This window comes from Crinia signifera, chromosome 6 (genome assembly GCF_055691185.1).
Source record: "Crinia signifera chromosome 6, ASM5569118v1, whole genome shotgun sequence".
NCBI lineage: Eukaryota > Metazoa > Chordata > Amphibia > Anura > Myobatrachidae > Crinia > Crinia signifera.
The window spans coordinates 289,125,755-289,145,497 of record NC_139222.1 but is presented as its reverse complement, the minus strand read 5'-3'; the positions used below and the strand labels follow the sequence as shown (position 1 = coordinate 289,145,497).

Genomic DNA, 19,743 nt, shown 5'->3' with positions numbered 1-19,743 from the left:
TCGTCACAGATAAGACTAAAGGTGCCCACAGACGCTACAATTGTACTGTGCTATGCGTTTTTGACTGTACAATGGTTCTATACAATTTTTCTTCCAGCTTGCTATGAGATGTGCACTTGGATGCATGTGATGAACCCATGTTTGTAATGTTAAATTTCAGATGTAGTCTAAAAAGTACATGCAGCACGTACTTTTTTAGACATACAATATCGGACTCCCAGTAACATAAACACCATCCAATAATTGTACATAAGATGCAATTTGTGCTTAAAAAGTACAAAACGCATTCGATAATTGTAGCGTCTGTGGGCACCTTTATGGTATTTATATAGGACGTGGAGACCTATCGCTTCTACAAATCAGGCGACATCCTGTCAATTACTCCTCTATCGCATCCCAGAAAATGAGAGAATCTGGTTGCTAGGGGTAACATCACCTCTTTTCATTGTCAGAAGCTTTAGTAAATTGAGACGGTTCCTGGACAGTGAGTGCAAGCTCTGGATGGGACACGGTCGCTATGCCGACACCTTGGAGGCCAATATACATTTAGGTCGAAAACTAAAGGTTGAGCTTAGGTGGACACGTGAAATAGGTCGACAGCGTGGGAAGGTCGACAGACAAAAAGAGACATGAGATTTTCATGTTTTTTTCTAAAACTGGCAGCATCTTATACACTGCCATCCAGTAGGGCGCGCAGGGAGAGTAGAATAGTGTGCCATCCAGTAGGGCGCGCAGGGAGAGTAGAATAGTGTGCCATCCAGTAGGGTGCGCGGGGAGAGTAGAATAGTGTGCCGAGCAAAGGGTGCGCAGGGAGAGTAGAATAGTGTGCCGAGCAAAGGGTGCCAGCGTGAGTCCTATATGAGGCTACCAGTATCTCATGTACAACTATACTAGGTCTCCACACACGGGGGGGATACTTCATTTATTTCCTACACTGGGGGGGGGGGGATACATCATTCCTACACTGGGGGGGGGATACAACCATCCTACACGGGGGGGGGGGGGGGATACATCATTCCTACACTGGGGGGGGGGGGGGATACATCATTCCTACACTGGGGGGGGGATACAACCATCCTACACGGGGGGGGGGGGATACATCATTCCTACACTGGGGGGGGGGGGGGATACATCATTCCTACACTGGGGGGGGTGGGGGATACATCATTCCTACACTGGGGGGGGGGGATACATCATTCCTACACTGGGGGGGGGGGGGGATACATCATTCCTACACTGGGGGGGGGGGGGATACATCATTCCTACACAGGGGCGGATCACCCTGGCAGGAAACCGGAGTATTTTCCTTGGCTGGGCCACGGATCACAGGACCGCCATCCCCAGGGTTAGCGGCCGCAGCACTGTACCCAAAACCAAGATGGCCACCGCCAGCCTCAGTCTTACAGTGAACTAAAAATGGCCGCGGGAGGGCTGGTGCGGCACTGTGTGTGAGACTGGCTGGCTGCTGATGTCATCTGATCCCCAGCAGGCGGCAGCACGCAGGAGTTTTTCGCACGCTGGGGGAACAAATGACAACAGGGCGGGTGGCGGCGCAGCAGAGCACTGAGCGGGGCAGGGAGGTACCTTACTAATACTACTACCTAATTATTAATAACACTGATTAACCTAATTAATTAGCCGGCCGCCTATGTATGTATATATTATGTATATGTATTTGTATATATATATATATATATATATATATATATATATATTGAGAAAAAAGGGAATGATAGTGCACAATTCCTGTATGTGGTACTACAAGTCCCAGAGTCACCATGTTTTTGTAGGCAAGATCAATTTGTACTGCTGGTTGTTTGTAGAGTGTAACCGCTCCGACACCAATGTTTTATGCTGTGATCCTGGCGGTAGTGTGAACCGCCTCTTCTGGTAGGTGATACTTGTACTAGGGGCCTTTTCAGGGTGACTCAATCCGGCACAAATTCGCACTGGGAACCGATGTTTTGCGTGTATGTGATGGAGCATTTCTGCGCATGTGTATTCGCTGGGCGCATGCGGACTCGGACAAAAATATTTGTCTCTCAGCAGACGTAAGAAAAGGAATAAACTAGTGGCCTTGTGGCCTGTAGTTATAGGGCGCCTAGTAGGGTGGTTTTGTCAAGCTGCTCCTACTGGGGGGTGTCAAACCCCTAAGAGAAATACAATGGGGAAAAAGTGGGTGGAGCACTAAAGTATAAATGCGTCTCTCAGCAGAAACCACCTCTCAGCAGACCCCACCTCTCAGCAGACCCCACCTCTCAGCAGACCCCGCCCCCTAGGGTTGCTTCCAAAGATTTCCCGGGCCGGTTTTCTAACCCAATCCGCCGCTGTTCCTACACCATAATCAGTGAATGAGATAACGGGGGATATACAGCAGCAGTGACAGAGAATTATGGGGACCCCGCTGCTGCCTCATCCATCACCTCAGCGGAATTCTCACCCTACACCTCTCGAGGATGAGCCTTAAGTGTGATGGCGGATGGAGCGCGAATACTCACCAGGTCTTGGCATTCACTTCATATCGGTAGAGATCGTCCACGAGGCCGTACTTGTTGCCTGGCAGAGCCTTGTACCCCCCGTGCACATACACAGCCTTTGTGATTGGGTCGTAGACACTGGTGTGACCATAACCGCCTTGCACAATGGCTCCCCGCGTCTCCGGAACCAGCCACGTGTTGGACCCTGGAAATAAATGGGGCAATGATGAGAAAAAGTGCTAGCAAACATACAGGAAGATTTATCATCTAAGAGATGGCAGCGCCAGTGACCGGTACCAGCATACCTGTCTACATGCCGACACAGATAGGTGTGCGTCATACAGTATAGCATGTAACCACTCCCTGCACATGTTACTGCTTCCCCTACAGACACTGATACATGCACGTCATACAGTATAGCATGTAACCGCTCCCTTCACACGTTATTGCTTCCCCTACAGACACTGATACGGGCACGTTATACAGTATAGCATGTAACCACTCCCTGTACACGTTACTGCTTCCCCTACAGACACTGATACATGCACGTCATACAGTATAGCATGTAACCACTCCCTGTACACGTTACTGCTTCCCCTACAGACACTGATACATGTACGTCATACAGTATAGCATGTAACCACTCCCTGCACATGTTACTGCTTCCCCTACAGACACTGATACATGCACGTCATACAGTATAGCATGTAACCGCTCCCTTCACACGTTATTGCTTCCCCTACAGACACTGATACGGGCACGTTATACAGTATAGAATGTAACCACTCCCTGTACACGTTACTGCTTCCCCTACAGACACTGATACATGCACGTCATACAGTATAGCATGTAACCACTCCCTGTACACGTTACTGCTTCCCCTACAGACACTGATACATGTACGTCATACAGTATAGCATGTAACCACTCCCTGCACATGTTACTGCTTCCCCTACAGACACTGATACATGCACGTCATACAGTATAGCATGTAACCACTCCCTGTACACGTTACTGCTTCCCCTACAGACACGGATACAGGCACGTCATACAGTATAGCATGTAACCACTCCCTGCACACGTTACTGCTTCCCCTACAGACACTGATACATGCACGTTATACAGTATAGCATGTAATGATTCCCTGCACACGTTACTGCTTCCCCTACAGACACTGATACATGTAGGTCATACAGTATAGAATGTAACCACTCCCTGTACACGTTACTGCTTCCCCTACAGACACCGATACATGCACGTCATACAGTATAGCATGTAACCGCTCCCTGTACACGTTACTGCTTCCCCTACAGACCCGATACATGCACGTCATACAGTATAGCATGTAAACACTCCTTGCACACGTTACTGCTTCCCCTACAGACACTGATACATGCACGTCATACAGTATAGCATGTAAACACTCCTTGCACACGTTACTGCTTCCCCTACAGACACTGATACATGCACGTCATACAGTATAGCCTGTAACCACTCCCTGTACATGTTATTGCTTCTCCTACAGACACCGATACGGGCATGTCATACAGTTTAGCATGTAACCACTCCCTGCACACGTTACTGATTCCCCTACAGACACTGATACATGCATCGTACCACAGAAACTATGACAGCAGACAGCGCCTCTCAGTTACCGTGACACTGTACCACAGTCACTATGGCAGCATCTCTCAGTTACCATGACATCGTTTTGCAGTAACTATGGCAGCATCTCTCAGTTACCGGGACATCATACCACAGTAACTATGGCAGAATCTCTCAGTTACCGGGACATCATACCGCAGTAACTATGGCAGCATCTCTCAGTTACCGGGACATCGTACCGCAGTAACTATGACAGCATCTCTCAGTTACCGTGACATTGGACCGCAGTAACTATGGCAGCATCTCCCAGTTACCGTGACACTGGACCGCAGTAACTATGGCAGCATCTCCCAGTTACCGGGACATCGTACTGCAGTAACTATGACAGCATCTCCCAGTTACCGTGACACTGGACCGCAGTAACTATGGCAGCATCTCCCAGTTACGTGACACTGGACCGCAGTAACTATGGCACTATCTCTCAGTTACCATGACATCATACCGCAGTAACTATGGCAGTATCTTTCAGTTACCGGAACATCGTACAGCAGAAACTATAGCAGCATCTCTCAGTTACCGGGACATCGTACCGCAGTAACTATGGCACTATCTCTCAGTTACCGTGACACTGGACCGCAGTAACTATGGCACTATCTGTTAGTTACCGTGACATCGTACCGCAGTAACTATGGCAGCATCTTTCAGTTACCGTGACACTGGACCGCAGTAACTATGGCACTATCTCTCAGTTACCATGACATCGTACCGCAGTAACTATGGCACTATCTCTCAGGTACCGGGACATCGTACTGCAGTAACTATGACAGCATCTCTCAGTTACCGGGACATCGTACCGCAGTAACTATGGCAGCATCTCTCAGTTACCGGGACATCGTACCGCAGTAACTATGGCAGCATCTCTCAGTTACCGGGATATCGTACCGCAGTAACTATGACAGCATCTCTCAGTTACCGTGACACTGGACCACAGTAACTATGGCAGCATCTCTCAGTTACCAGGACATCGTACCGCAGTAACTATGGCACTATCTCTCAGTTACCGGCACATCTTACCGCATTAAATATGGCAGCATCTCTCAGTTACCAGGACAACGTACTGCAGTAACTATGACAGCATGTCTCAGTTACTGTGACATCGTACCGCAGTAACTATGGCAGCATCTCTCAGTTACCGTGACATCGTACCACAGTAACTATGACAGCATCTCTCAGTTACCGGGACATCGTACCGCAGTAACTATGGCAGCATCTCTCAGTTACCGGGACATTGTACCGCAGTAACTATGACAGCATCTCTCAGTTACCGTGACATCGTACTGCAGTAACTATGACTACGGTATGTTACATAATGCCCCCTGTGCCACAGGTCGCCCCTTTTGCAGCCTCTTACTGTATCATTCTGTGATCTAAAGCTTAGGCGTTCCCTATAATTAGTGACACTTTGCGGCAAGACCCTCTCTCCGCCCGGCAACCTCAGCGCTACCCTGCAACAATAGGTCAGACACAGGCAAGGAGCCGCTGGAGTTCATCCAAACTTAGTTTCTAATTGTCTAAATCCACTAAAAAATAAAACTTTTACTGGAGACGAGTGCGGAGAATTCCTCCAAAATTCCCATCAGTGTCTCTCAGAGCCTCCTCTGTAATACAGGTCAGCCGTGCGGAGATATAAGAGACAGAGGATTACAGCGCCCGGCTCAGCACCGCCAGCACATGAACAGTGCGAGAATCACAGGCGGCGCTTTGTCTGCGGAGCTTTGTAACAGGCCGCAGAGATTTATTCTGCCTCATATCGGTTCTGTTTCATCCACAGAAAGCGGCAGAGACACAAAGCTCTGCACAAAGTTATATGGCGGGAACAGGGCTCAGAAGCTTCAGAGAGTAATGGGAAGTAACGAGACCGGCACTATATAGGGTATACGGACAGTAATGGGAAGTAACGAGACCGGCGTTATATAGGGTATACGGACAGTAATGGGAAGTAACGAGACCGGCGTTATATAGGGAATACGGACAGTAATGGGCAGTAACGAGACCAGCATTATATAGGGTATACGGACAGTAATGGGCAGTAACGAGACCAGCATTATATAGGGAATACGGACAGTAATGGGAAGTAACGAGACCAGCGTTATATAGGGTATACGGACAGTAATGGGCAGTAACGAGACCAGCATTATATAGGGAATACGGACAGTAATGGGCAGTAACGAGACCGGCGTTATATAGGGTATACGGACAGTAATGGGAAGTAACGAGACCGGCGTTATATAGGGTATACGGACAGTAATGGGAAGTAAAGAGACAGGCGTTATATAGGGTATACGGACAGTAATGGGCAGTAACGAGACCGGCGTTATATAGGTTATACGGTCAGTAATGGGCAGTAACGAGACCAGCGTTATATAGGTTATACGGTCAGTAATGGGCAGTAACGAGACCAGCGTTATATAGGGTATACGGACAGTAATGGGCAGTAACGAGACCGGCGTTATATAGGGTATACGGTCAGTAATGGGCAGTAATGAGACCGGTGTTATATAGGGTATACGGACAGTAATGGGCAGTAACGAGACCAGCGTTATATAGGTTATACGGTCAGTAATGGGCAGTAACGAGACCAGCGTTATATAGGTTATACGGTCAGTAATGGGCAGTAATGAGACCGGCGTTATATAGGGTATACGGACAGTAATGGGCAGTAACGAGACCGGCGTTATATAGGGTATACGGTCAGTAATGGGCAGTAATGAGACCGGTGTTATATAGGGTATACGGACAGTAATGGGCAGTAACGAGACCAGCGTTATATAGGGTATACGGTCAGTAATGGGCAGTAATGAGACCAGTGTTACATAGGGTATACGGACAGTAATGGGCAGTAACGAGACCAGCGTTATATAGGGTATACGGACAGTAATGGGAAGTAACGAGACCGGCGTTATATAGGGTATACGGTGAGTAATGGGCAGTAATGAGACCGGTGTTATATAGGGTATACGGATAGTAATGGGCAGTAACGAGACTGGCGTTATATAGGGTATACTGACAGTAATGGGCAGTAATGAGACTGGTGTTATATAGGGTATACGGACAGTAATGGGCAGTAACGAGACCAGCGTTATATAGGGTATACTGACAGTAATGGGCAGTAATGAGACTGGTGTTATATAGGGTATACGGTCAGTAATGGGCAGTAACGAGACTGGCACTATATAGGGTATACTGACAGTAATGGGCAGTAACGAGACCAGCGTTATATAGGGTATACTGACAGTAATGTGCAGTAACGAGCCCGGCGTTTAATAGGGTATACGGTCAGTAATGGGCAGTAACGAGACCAGCGTTATATAGGGTATACGGACAGTAATGGGCAGTAACGTGACCGGCGTTATATAGGGTATACGGACAGTAATGGGCAGTAATGAGACTGGTGTTATATAGGGTATACGGTCAGTAATGGGCAGTAACGACACCGGCGTTATATAGGGTATACGGACAGTAATGGGCAGTAACGAGACCGGAGTTATATAGGGTATACTGACAGTAATGGGCAGTAATGAGACTGGTGTTATATAGGGTATACGGACAGTAATGGGCAGTAACGAGACCGGCGTTATATAGGGTATACGGACAGTAATGGGCAGTAACGAGACCGGCGTTATATAGGGTATACTGACAGTAATGGGCAGTAATGAGACTGGTGTTATATAGGGTATACGGACAGTAATGGGCAGTAACGAGACCGGCGTTATATAGGGTATACGGACAGTAATGGGAAGTAAGGAGACCAGCGTTATATAGGGTATACGGTCAGTAATGGGAAGTAATGAGACCGGCGTTATATAGGGTATACGGACAGTAATGGGAAGTAAGGAGACCAGCGTTATATAGGGTATACGGTCAGTAATGGGAAGTAATGAGACCAGCGTTATATAGGGTATACGGTCAGTAATGGGCAGTAACGAGACCGGCGTTATATAGGGTATACGGACAGTAATGAGCAGTAACGAGACCGGCGTTATATAGGGTATACTGACAGTAATGGGCAGTAATGAGACTGGTGTTATATAGGGTATACGGACAGTAATGGGCAGTAACGAGACCGGCGTTATATAGGGTATACGGACAGTAATGTGAAGTAAGGAGACCAGCGTTATATAGGGTATACGGTCAGTAATGGGAAGTAATGAGACCGGCGTTATATAGGGTATACGGTCAGTAATGGGCAGTAACGAGACCAACACTATATAGGGTATACGGACAGTAATGGGAAGTAACGAGACCGGCGTTATATAGGGTATACGGTCAGTAATGGGCAGTGATGAGACCAGCGTTATATAGGGTATACGGACATAATGGGCAGTAATGAGACCGGCGTTATATAGGGTATACGGACAGTAATGGGCAGTAACGAGACCGGCGTTATATAGGGTATACGGTCAGTAACGGGCAGTAACGAGACCGGCGTTATATAGGGTATACGGTCAGTAATGGGCAGTAATGAGACCAGTGTTATATAGGGTATACGGACAGTAATGGGCAGTAACGTGACCGGCGTTATATAGGGTATACGGACAGTAATGGGAAGTAACGAGACCAGCGTTATATAGGGTATACTGACAGTAATGGGCAGTAATGAGACTGGTGTTATATAGGGTATACGGACAGTAATGAGCAGTAACGAGACCAGCGTTATATAGGGTATACGGACAGTAATGGGAAGTAACGAGACCAGCGTTATATAGGGTATACTGACAGTAATGGGCAGTAATGAGACTGGTGTTATATAGGGTATACGGACAGTAATGAGCAGTAACGAGACCAGCGTTATATAGGGTATACGGACATAATGGGCAGTACAGAGACCGGCACTATATAGGGTATACTGACAGTAATGGGCAGTAACGAGACCAGCGTTATATAGGGTATACGGACAGTAATGGGCAGTAACGAGACCGGCGTTATATAGGGTATACTGACAGTAATGGGCAGTAATGAGACTGGTGTTATATAGGGTATACGGACAGTAATGAGCAGTAACGAGACCAGCGTTATATAGGGTATACGGACATAATGGGCAGTACAGAGACCGGCACTATATAGGGTATACGGACAGTAATGGGGAGTAACGAGACCGGCACTATATAGGGTATACGGACAGTAATGGGCAGTAACGAGACCAGCGTTATATAGGGTATACGGACAGTAATGGGCAGTAACGAGACCGGCGTTATATAGGGTATACTGACAGTAATGGGCAGTAATGAGACCGGCGTTATATAGGGTATACGGACAGTAATGGGCAGTAACGAGACCGGCGTTATATAGGGTATACGGACAGTAATGGGCAGTAACGAGACCAGCGTTATATAGGGTATACGGTCAGTAATGGGCAGTAATGAGACCGGCGTTATATAGGGTATACGGACAGTAATGGGAAGTAACGAGACCAGCGTTATATAGGGTATACGGACAGTAATGGGAAGTAACGAGACCGGCACTATATAGGGTATACGGACAGTAATGGGGAGTAACGAGACCGGCACTATATAGGGTATACGGACAGTAATGGGCAGTAACGAGGCCGGCGTTATATAGGGTATACGGACAGTAATGGGCAGTAACGAGACCGGCTTTATATAGGGTATACGGACAGTAATATGCAGTAACGAGACTGGCGTTATATAGGGTATACGGTCAGTAATGGGCAGTAACGAGACCGGCGTTATATAGGGTATACGGACAGTAATGGGGAGTAACGAGACCAGCGTTATATAGGGTATACTGACAGTAATGGGCAGTAACGAGACCGGCGTTATATAGGGTATACTGACAGTAATGGGCAGTAATGAGACTGGTGTTATATAGGGTATACGGACAGTAATGAGCAGTAACGAGACCAGCGTTATATAGGGTATACGGACATAATGGGCAGTACAGAGACCGGCACTATATAGGGTATACGGACAGTAATGGGGAGTAACGAGACCGGCACTATATAGGGTATACGGACAGTAATGGGCAGTAACGAGACAGCGTTATATAGGGTATACGGACAGTAATGGGCAGTAACGAGACCGGCGTTATATAGGGTATACTGACAGTAATGGGCAGTAATGAGACCGGCGTTATATAGGGTATACGGACAGTAATGGGCAGTAACGAGACCGGCGTTATATAGGGTATACGGACAGTAATGGGCAGTAACGAGACCAGCACTATATAGGGTATACGGACAGTAATGGGGAGTAACGAGACCGGCACTATATAGGGTATACGGACAGTAATGGGCAGTAACGAGACCGGCGTTATATAGGGTATACGGACAGTAATGGGCAGTAACGAGACCGGCTTTATATAGGGTATACGGACAGTAATGGGGAGTAACGAGACCGGCGTTATATAGGGTATACGGACAGTAATGGGGAGTAACGAGACCAGCGTTATATAGGGTATACGGACAGTAATGGGAAGTAACGAGACCGGCACTATATAGGGTATACTGACAGTAATGGGCAGTAACGAGACCAGCGTTATATAGGGTATACGGACAGTAATGGGAAGTAACGAGACCGGCACTATATAGGGTATACGGACAGTAATGATCAGTAACGAGACCGGCGTTATATAGGGTATACGGTCAGTAATGGGCAGTAATGAGACCGGTGTTATATAGGGTATACGGACAGTAATGGGAAGTAACGAGACCGGCGTTATATAGGGTATACGGACAGTAATGGGCAGTAATGAGACCAGCGTTATATAGGGTATACGGGCAGTAATGAGACCGGCGTTATATAGGGTATACGGACAGTAATGGGCAGTAATGAGACCGGCGTTATATAGGGTATACGGACAGTAATGGGTAGTAACGAGACCGGCGTTATATAGGGTATACGGACAGTAATGAGACCGGCGTTATATAGGGTATACGGACAGTAATGGGCAGTAATGAGACCGGCGTTATATAGGGTATACGGACAGTAATGAGACCGGCGTTATATAGGGTATACGGACAGTAATGGGCAGTAATGAGACCGGCGTTATATAGGGTATACGGACAGTAATGAGACCGGCGTTATATAGGGTATACGGACAGTAATGGGCAGTAATGAGACCAGTGTTATATAGGGTATACGGACAGTAATGGGCAGTAATGAGATCGGTGTTATATAGGGTATACGGACAGTAATGGGTAGTAACGAGACCAGCGTTATATAGGGTATACTGACAGTAATGGGCAGTAACGAGACCAGCGTTATATAGGGTATACGGACAGTAATGGGAAGTAACGAGACCGGCACTATATAGGGTATACGGACAGTAATGATCAGTAACGAGACCGGCGTTATATAGGGTATACTGACAGTAATGAGCAGTAATGAGACCAGCGTTATATAGGGTATACGGTCAGTAATGGGCAGTAATGAGACCGGTGTTATATAGGGTATACGGACAGTAATGGGAAGTAACGAGACCGGCGTTATATAGGGTATACGGACAGTAATGGGCAGTAATGAGACCAGTGTTATATAGGGTATACGGACAGTAATGGGCAGTAATGAGACCGGTGTTATATAGGGTATACGGACAGTAATGGGAAGTAACGAGACCAGCGTTATATAGGGTATACGGACAGTAATGGGTAGTAACGAGACCGGCGTTATATATAGTATACGGACAGTAATGATCAGTAACGAGACCGGCGTTATATAGGGTATACGGACAGTAATGGGAAGTAACGAAACGGCGTTATATAGGGTATACAGACAGTAATGGGCAGTAACGAGACCGGCGTTATATAGGGTATACTGACAGTAATGGGCAGTAACGAGACCAGCGTTATATAGGGTATACGGACAGTAATGGGCAGTAACGAGACCAGCGTTATATAGGGTATACGGACAGTAATGGGCAGTAACGAGACTGGCTTTATATAGGGTATACGGACATAATGGGCAGTAATGAGACCGGCGTTATATAGGGTATACGGACAGTAATGGGCAGTAACGAGACCGGCGTTATACAGGGTATACGGTCAGTAATGGGCAGTAACGAGACCGGCGTTATATAGGGTATACGGTCAGTAAGGGGCAGTAACGAGACCGGCGTTATATAGGGTATACGGTCAGTAAGGGGCAGTAACGAGACCAGCGTTATATAGGGTATACGGACAGTACTGGGCAGTAACGAGACCAGCGTTATATAGGGTATACGGACAGTAATGGGCAGTAACGAGACCGGCGTTATATAGGGTATACGGACAGTAATGGGCAGTAATGACACCGGCGTTATATAGGGTATACGGACAGTAATGGGCAGTAACGAGACCGGCGTTATATAGGCTATATAGACAGTAATGGGCAGTAATGAGACCAGCGTTATATAGGGTATACGGTCAGTAATGGGCAGTAATGAGACCGGCGTTATATAGGGTATACGGACAGTAATGGGCAGTAACGAGACCGGCGTTATATAGGGTATACGGTCAGTAATGGGCAGTATTGAGACCAGTGTTATATAGGGTATACGGACAGTAATGGGCAGTAATGAGACCAGCGTTATATAGGGTATACGGTCAGTAATGGGCAGTAACGAGACCAGCGTTATATAGGGTATACGGACAGTAATAGGCAGTAACGAGACCGGCGTTATATAGGGTATACGGACAGAAATGGGAAGTAACGAGACCGGCACTATATAGGGTATACGGACAGTAATGGGCAGTAACCAGCCCGGCGTTATATAGGGTATACGGACATAATGGGCAGTAATGAGACCGGCGTTATATAGGGTATACGGACAGTAATGGGCAGTAACGAGACCAGCGTTATATAGGGTATACTGACAGTAATGGGCAGTAATGAGACTGGTGTTATATAGGGTATACGGTCAGTAATGGGCAGTAACGAGACTGGCACTATATAGGGTATACTGACAGTAATGGGCAGTAACGAGACCAGCGTTATATAGGGTATACTGACAGTAATGTGCAGTAACGAGCCCGGCGTTTAATAGGGTATACGGTCAGTAATGGGCAGTAACGAGACCAGCGTTATATAGGGTATACGGACAGTAATGGGCAGTAACGTGACCGGCGTTATATAGGGTATACTGACAGTAATGGGCAGTAATGAGACTGGTGTTATATAGGGTATACGGTCAGTAATGGGCAGTAACGACACCGGCGTTATATAGGGTATACGGACAGTAATGGGCAGTAACGAGACCGGCGTTATATAGGGTATACTGACAGTAATGGGCAGTAATGAGACTGGTGTTATATAGGGTATACGGACAGTAATGGGCAGTAACGAGACCGGCGTTATATAGGGTATACGGACAGTAATGGGCAGTATCGAGACCGGCGTTATATAGGGTATACTGACAGTAATGGGCAGTAATGAGACTGGTGTTATATAGGGTATACGGACAGTAATGGGCAGTAACGAGACCGGCGTTATATAGGGTATACGGACAGTAATGGGAAGTAAGGAGACCAGCGTTATATAGGGTATACGGTCAGTAATGGGAAGTAATGAGACCGGCGTTATATAGGGTATACGGACAGTAATGGGAAGTAAGGAGACCAGCGTTATATAGGGTATACGGTCAGTAATGGGAAGTAATGAGACCAGCGTTATATAGGGTATACGGTCAGTAATGGGCAGTAACGAGACCGGCGTTATATAGGGTATACGGACAGTAATGAGCAGTAACGAGACCGGCGTTATATAGGGTATACTGACAGTAATGGGCAGTAATGAGACTGGTGTTATATAGGGTATACGGACAGTAATGGGCAGTAACGAGACCGGCGTTATATAGGGTATACGGACAGTAATGGGAAGTAAGGAGACCAGCGTTATATAGGGTATACGGTCAGTAATGGGAAGTAATGAGACCGGCGTTATATAGGGTATACGGTCAGTAATGGGCAGTAACGAGACCAACACTATATAGGGTATACGGACAGTAATGGGAAGTAACGAGACCGGCGTTATATAGGGTATACGGTCAGTAATGGGCAGTGATGAGACCAGCGTTATATAGGGTATACGGACATAATGGGCAGTAATGAGACCGGCGTTATATAGGGTATACGGACAGTAATGGGCAGTAACGAGACCGGCGTTATATAGGGTATACGGTCAGTAACGGGCAGTAACGAGACCGGCGTTATATAGGGTATACGGTCAGTAATGGGCAGTAATGAGACCAGTGTTATATAGGGTATACGGACAGTAATGGGCAGTAACGTGACCGGCGTTATATAGGGTATACGGACAGTAATGGGAAGTAACGAGACCAGCGTTATATAGGGTATACTGACAGTAATGGGCAGTAATGAGACTGGTGTTATATAGGGTATACGGACAGTAATGAGCAGTAACGAGACCAGCGTTATATAGGGTATACGGACAGTAATGGGAAGTAACGAGACCAGCGTTATATAGGGTATACTGACAGTAATGGGCAGTAATGAGACTGGTGTTATATAGGGTATACGGACAGTAATGAGCAGTAACGAGACCAGCGTTATATAGGGTATACGGACATAATGGGCAGTACAGAGACCGGCACTATATAGGGTATACTGACAGTAATGGGCAGTAACGAGACCAGCGTTATATAGGGTATACGGACAGTAATGGGCAGTAACGAGACCGGCGTTATATAGGGTATACTGACAGTAATGGGCAGTAATGAGACTGGTGTTATATAGGGTATACGGACAGTAATGAGCAGTAACGAGACCAGCGTTATATAGGGTATACGGACATAATGGGCAGTACAGAGACCGGCACTATATAGGGTATACGGACAGTAATGGGGAGTAACAAAACCGGCACTATATAGGGTATACGGACAGTAATGGGCAGTAACGAGACCAGCGTTATATAGGGTATACGGACAGTAATGGGCAGTAACGAGACCGGCGTTATATAGGGTATACTGACAGTAATGGGCAGTAATGAGACCGGCGTTATATAGGGTATACGGACAGTAATGGGCAGTAACGAGACCGGCGTTATATAGGGTATACGGACAGTAATGGGCAGTAACGAGACCAGCGTTATATAGGGTATACGGTCAGTAATGGGCAGTAATGAGACCGGCGTTATATAGGGTATACGGACAGTAATGGGAAGTAACGAGACCAGCGTTATATAGGGTATACGGACAGTAATGGGAAGTAACGAGACCGGCACTATATAGGGTATACGGACAGTAATGGGGAGTAACGAGACCGGCACTATATAGGGTATACGGACAGTAATGGGCAGTAACGAGGCCGGCGTTATATAGGGTATACGGACAGTAATGGGCAGTAACGAGACCGGCTTTATATAGGGTATACGGACAGTAATATGCAGTAACGAGACTGGCGTTATATAGGGTATACGGTCAGTAATGGGCAGTAACGAGACCGGCGTTATATAGGGTATACGGACAGTAATGGGGAGTAACGAGACCAGCGTTATATAGGGTATACTGACAGTAATGGGCAGTAACGAGACCGGCGTTATATAGGGTATACTGACAGTAATGGGCAGTAATGAGACTGGTGTTATATAGGGTATACGGACAGTAATGAGCAGTAACGAGACCAGCGTTATATAGGGTATACGGACATAATGGGCAGTACAGAGACCGGCACTATATAGGGTATACGGACAGTAATGGGGAGTAACGAGACCGGCACTATATAGGGTATACGGACAGTAATGGGCAGTAACGAGACAGCGTTATATAGGGTATACGGACAGTAATGGGCAGTAACGAGACCGGCGTTATATAGGGTATACTGACAGTAATGGGCAGTAATGAGACCGGCGTTATATAGGGTATACGGACAGTAATGGGCAGTAACGAGACCGGCGTTATATAGGGTATACGGACAGTAATGGGCAGTAACGAGACCAGCACTATATAGGGTATACGGACAGTAATGGGGAGTAACGAGACCGGCACTATATAGGGTATACGGACAGTAATGGGCAGTAACGAGACCGGCGTTATATAGGGTATACGGACAGTAATGGGCAGTAACGAGACCGGCTTTATATAGGGTATACGGACAGTAATGGGGAGTAACGAGACCGGCGTTATATAGGGTATACGGACAGTAATGGGGAGTAACGAGACCAGCGTTATATAGGGTATACGGACAGTAATGGGAAGTAACGAGACCGGCACTATATAGGGTATACTGACAGTAATGGGCAGTAACGAGACCAGCGTTATATAGGGTATACGGACAGTAATGGGAAGTAACGAGACCGGCACTATATAGGGTATACGGACAGTAATGATCAGTAACGAGACCGGCGTTATATAGGGTATACGGTCAGTAATGGGCAGTAATGAGACCGGTGTTATATAGGGTATACGGACAGTAATGGGAAGTAACGAGACCGGCGTTATATAGGGTATACGGACAGTAATGGGCAGTAATGAGACCAGCGTTATATAGGGTATACGGGCAGTAATGAGACCGGCGTTATATAGGGTATACGGACAGTAATGGGCAGTAATGAGACCGGCGTTATATAGGGTATACGGACAGTAATGGGTAGTAACGAGACCGGCGTTATATAGGGTATACGGACAGTAATGAGACCGGCGTTATATAGGGTATACGGACAGTAATGGGCAGTAATGAGACCGGCGTTATATAGGGTATACGGACAGTAATGAGACCGGCGTTATATAGGGTATACGGACAGTAATGGGCAGTAATGAGACCGGCGTTATATAGGGTATACGGACAGTAATGAGACCGGCGTTATATAGGGTATACGGACAGTAATGGGCAGTAATGAGACCAGTGTTATATAGGGTATACGGACAGTAATGGGCAGTAATGAGATCGGTGTTATATAGGGTATACGGACAGTAATGGGTAGTAACGAGACCAGCGTTATATAGGGTATACTGACAGTAATGGGCAGTAACGAGACCAGCGTTATATAGGGTATACGGACAGTAATGGGAAGTAACGAGACCGGCACTATATAGGGTATACGGACAGTAATGATCAGTAACGAGACCGGCGTTATATAGGGTATACTGACAGTAATGAGCAGTAATGAGACCAGCGTTATATAGGGTATACGGTCAGTAATGGGCAGTAATGAGACCGGTGTTATATAGGGTATACGGACAGTAATGGGAAGTAACGAGACCGGCGTTATATAGGGTATACGGACAGTAATGGGCAGTAATGAGACCAGTGTTATATAGGGTATACGGACAGTAATGGGCAGTAATGAGACCGGTGTTATATAGGGTATACGGACAGTAATGGGAAGTAACGAGACCAGCGTTATATAGGGTATACGGACAGTAATGGGTAGTAACGAGACCGGCGTTATATATAGTATACGGACAGTAATGATCAGTAACGAGACCGGCGTTATATAGGGTATACGGACAGTAATGGGAAGTAACGAAACGGCGTTATATAGGGTATACAGACAGTAATGGGCAGTAACGAGACCGGCGTTATATAGGGTATACTGACAGTAATGGGCAGTAACGAGACCAGCGTTATATAGGGTATACGGACAGTAATGGGCAGTAACGAGACCAGCGTTATATAGGGTATACGGACAGTAATGGGCAGTAACGAGACTGGCTTTATATAGGGTATACGGACATAATGGGCAGTAATGAGACCGGCGTTATATAGGGTATACGGACAGTAATGGGCAGTAACGAGACCGGCGTTATACAGGGTATACGGTCAGTAATGGGCAGTAACGAGACCGGCGTTATATAGGGTATACGGTCAGTAAGGGGCAGTAACGAGACCGGCGTTATATAGGGTATACGGTCAGTAAGGGGCAGTAACGAGACCAGCGTTATATAGGGTATACGGACAGTACTGGGCAGTAACGAGACCAGCGTTATATAGGGTATACGGACAGTAATGGGCAGTAACGAGACCGGCGTTATATAGGGTATACGGACAGTAATGGGCAGTAATGACACCGGCGTTATATAGGGTATACGGACAGTAATGGGCAGTAACGAGACCGGCGTTATATAGGCTATATAGACAGTAATGGGCAGTAATGAGACCAGCGTTATATAGGGTATACGGTCAGTAATGGGCAGTAATGAGACCGGCGTTATATAGGGTATACGGACAGTAATGGGCAGTAACGAGACCGGCGTTATATAGGGTATACGGTCAGTAATGGGCAGTATTGAGACCAGTGTTATATAGGGTATACGGACAGTAATGGGCAGTAATGAGACCAGCGTTATATAGGGTATACGGTCAGTAATGGGCAGTAACGAGACCAGCGTTATATAGGGTATACGGACAGTAATAGGCAGTAACGAGACCGGCGTTATATAGGGTATACGGACAGAAATGGGAAGTAACGAGACCGGCACTATATAGGGTATACGGACAGTAATGGGCAGTAACCAGCCCGGCGTTATATAGGGTATACGGACATAATGGGCAGTAATGAGACCGGCGTTATATAGGGTATACGGACAGTAATGGGCAGTAACGAGACCGGCGTTATATAGGGTATACGGTCAGTAACGGGCAGTAACGAGACCGGCGTTATATAGGGTATACAGACAGTAATGGGCAGTAACGAGACCGGCACTATATAGGGTATACGGACAGTAATGGGAAGTAACGAGACCGGCGTTATATAGGGTATACGGTCAGTAATGGGCAGTAATGAGACCGGCGTTATATAGGGTATACGGACAGAAATGGGAAGTAACGAGACCGGCACTATATAGGGTATACGGACAGTAATGGGCAGTACAGAGACCGGCACTATATAGGGTATACGGTCAGCAATGGGCAGTAACCAGCCCGGCGTTATATAGGGTATACGGACAGTAATGGGCAGTAACGAGACCGGCGTTATATATGGTATACGGTCAGTAACTAGACCGGCGTTATATTGGGTATACGGTCAGTAATGGGCAGTAACGAGACCGCCGTTATATTGGGTATACGGACAGTAATGGGAAGTAACGAGACCGGCGTTATATAGGGTATACGGACAGTAATGGGCAGTAACGACACCGGCGTTATATAGGGTATACGGACAGTAATGGGCAGTAACGAGACCGGCGTTATATAGGGTATACGGTCAGTAATGGGCAGTAACGAGACCGGCGTTATATAGGGTATACGGACAGTAATCGGCAGTAACGAGACCAGCGTTATATAGGGTATACGGTCAGTAATGGGCAGTAACGAGACCAGCGTTATATAGGGTATACGGACAGAAATGGGAAGTAACGAGACCGGCACTATATAGGGTATATGGACAGTAATGGGCAGTACAGAGACCGGCACTATATAGGGTATACGGTCAGTAATGGGCAGTAACCAGCCCGGCGTTATATAGGGTATACGGACAGTAATGGGCAGCAAAGAGAACGGTGTTATATAGGGTATACGGACAGTAATGGGCAGTAACGAGACCGGCGTTATATAGGGTATACGGTCAGTAATGGGAAGTAACGAGACCGGCGTTATATAGGGTATACGGTCAGTAATGGGCAGTAATGACTCTGGCGTTATATAGGGTATACGGACAGTAATGGGCAGTAACGTGACCAGTGTTATATAGGGTATACGGACAGTAATGGG

At 46.8% G+C, this 19,743-nt stretch overlaps 1 protein-coding gene across 1 annotated transcript in view; it reads right to left on the bottom strand.

Annotated features, from left to right (window-relative positions):
• ATRNL1 (attractin like 1) overlaps positions 1–19,743 on the bottom strand; it is a 656,009-nt gene that overhangs the window by 455,673 nt on the left and 180,593 nt on the right. The window contains exon 10 of the mRNA XM_083149894.1: positions 2,499–2,682. Within this exon, the coding sequence (XP_083006020.1) occupies positions 2,499–2,682 (184 nt within the window). The remainder of the gene's footprint in view (positions 1–2,498; positions 2,683–19,743) is intronic.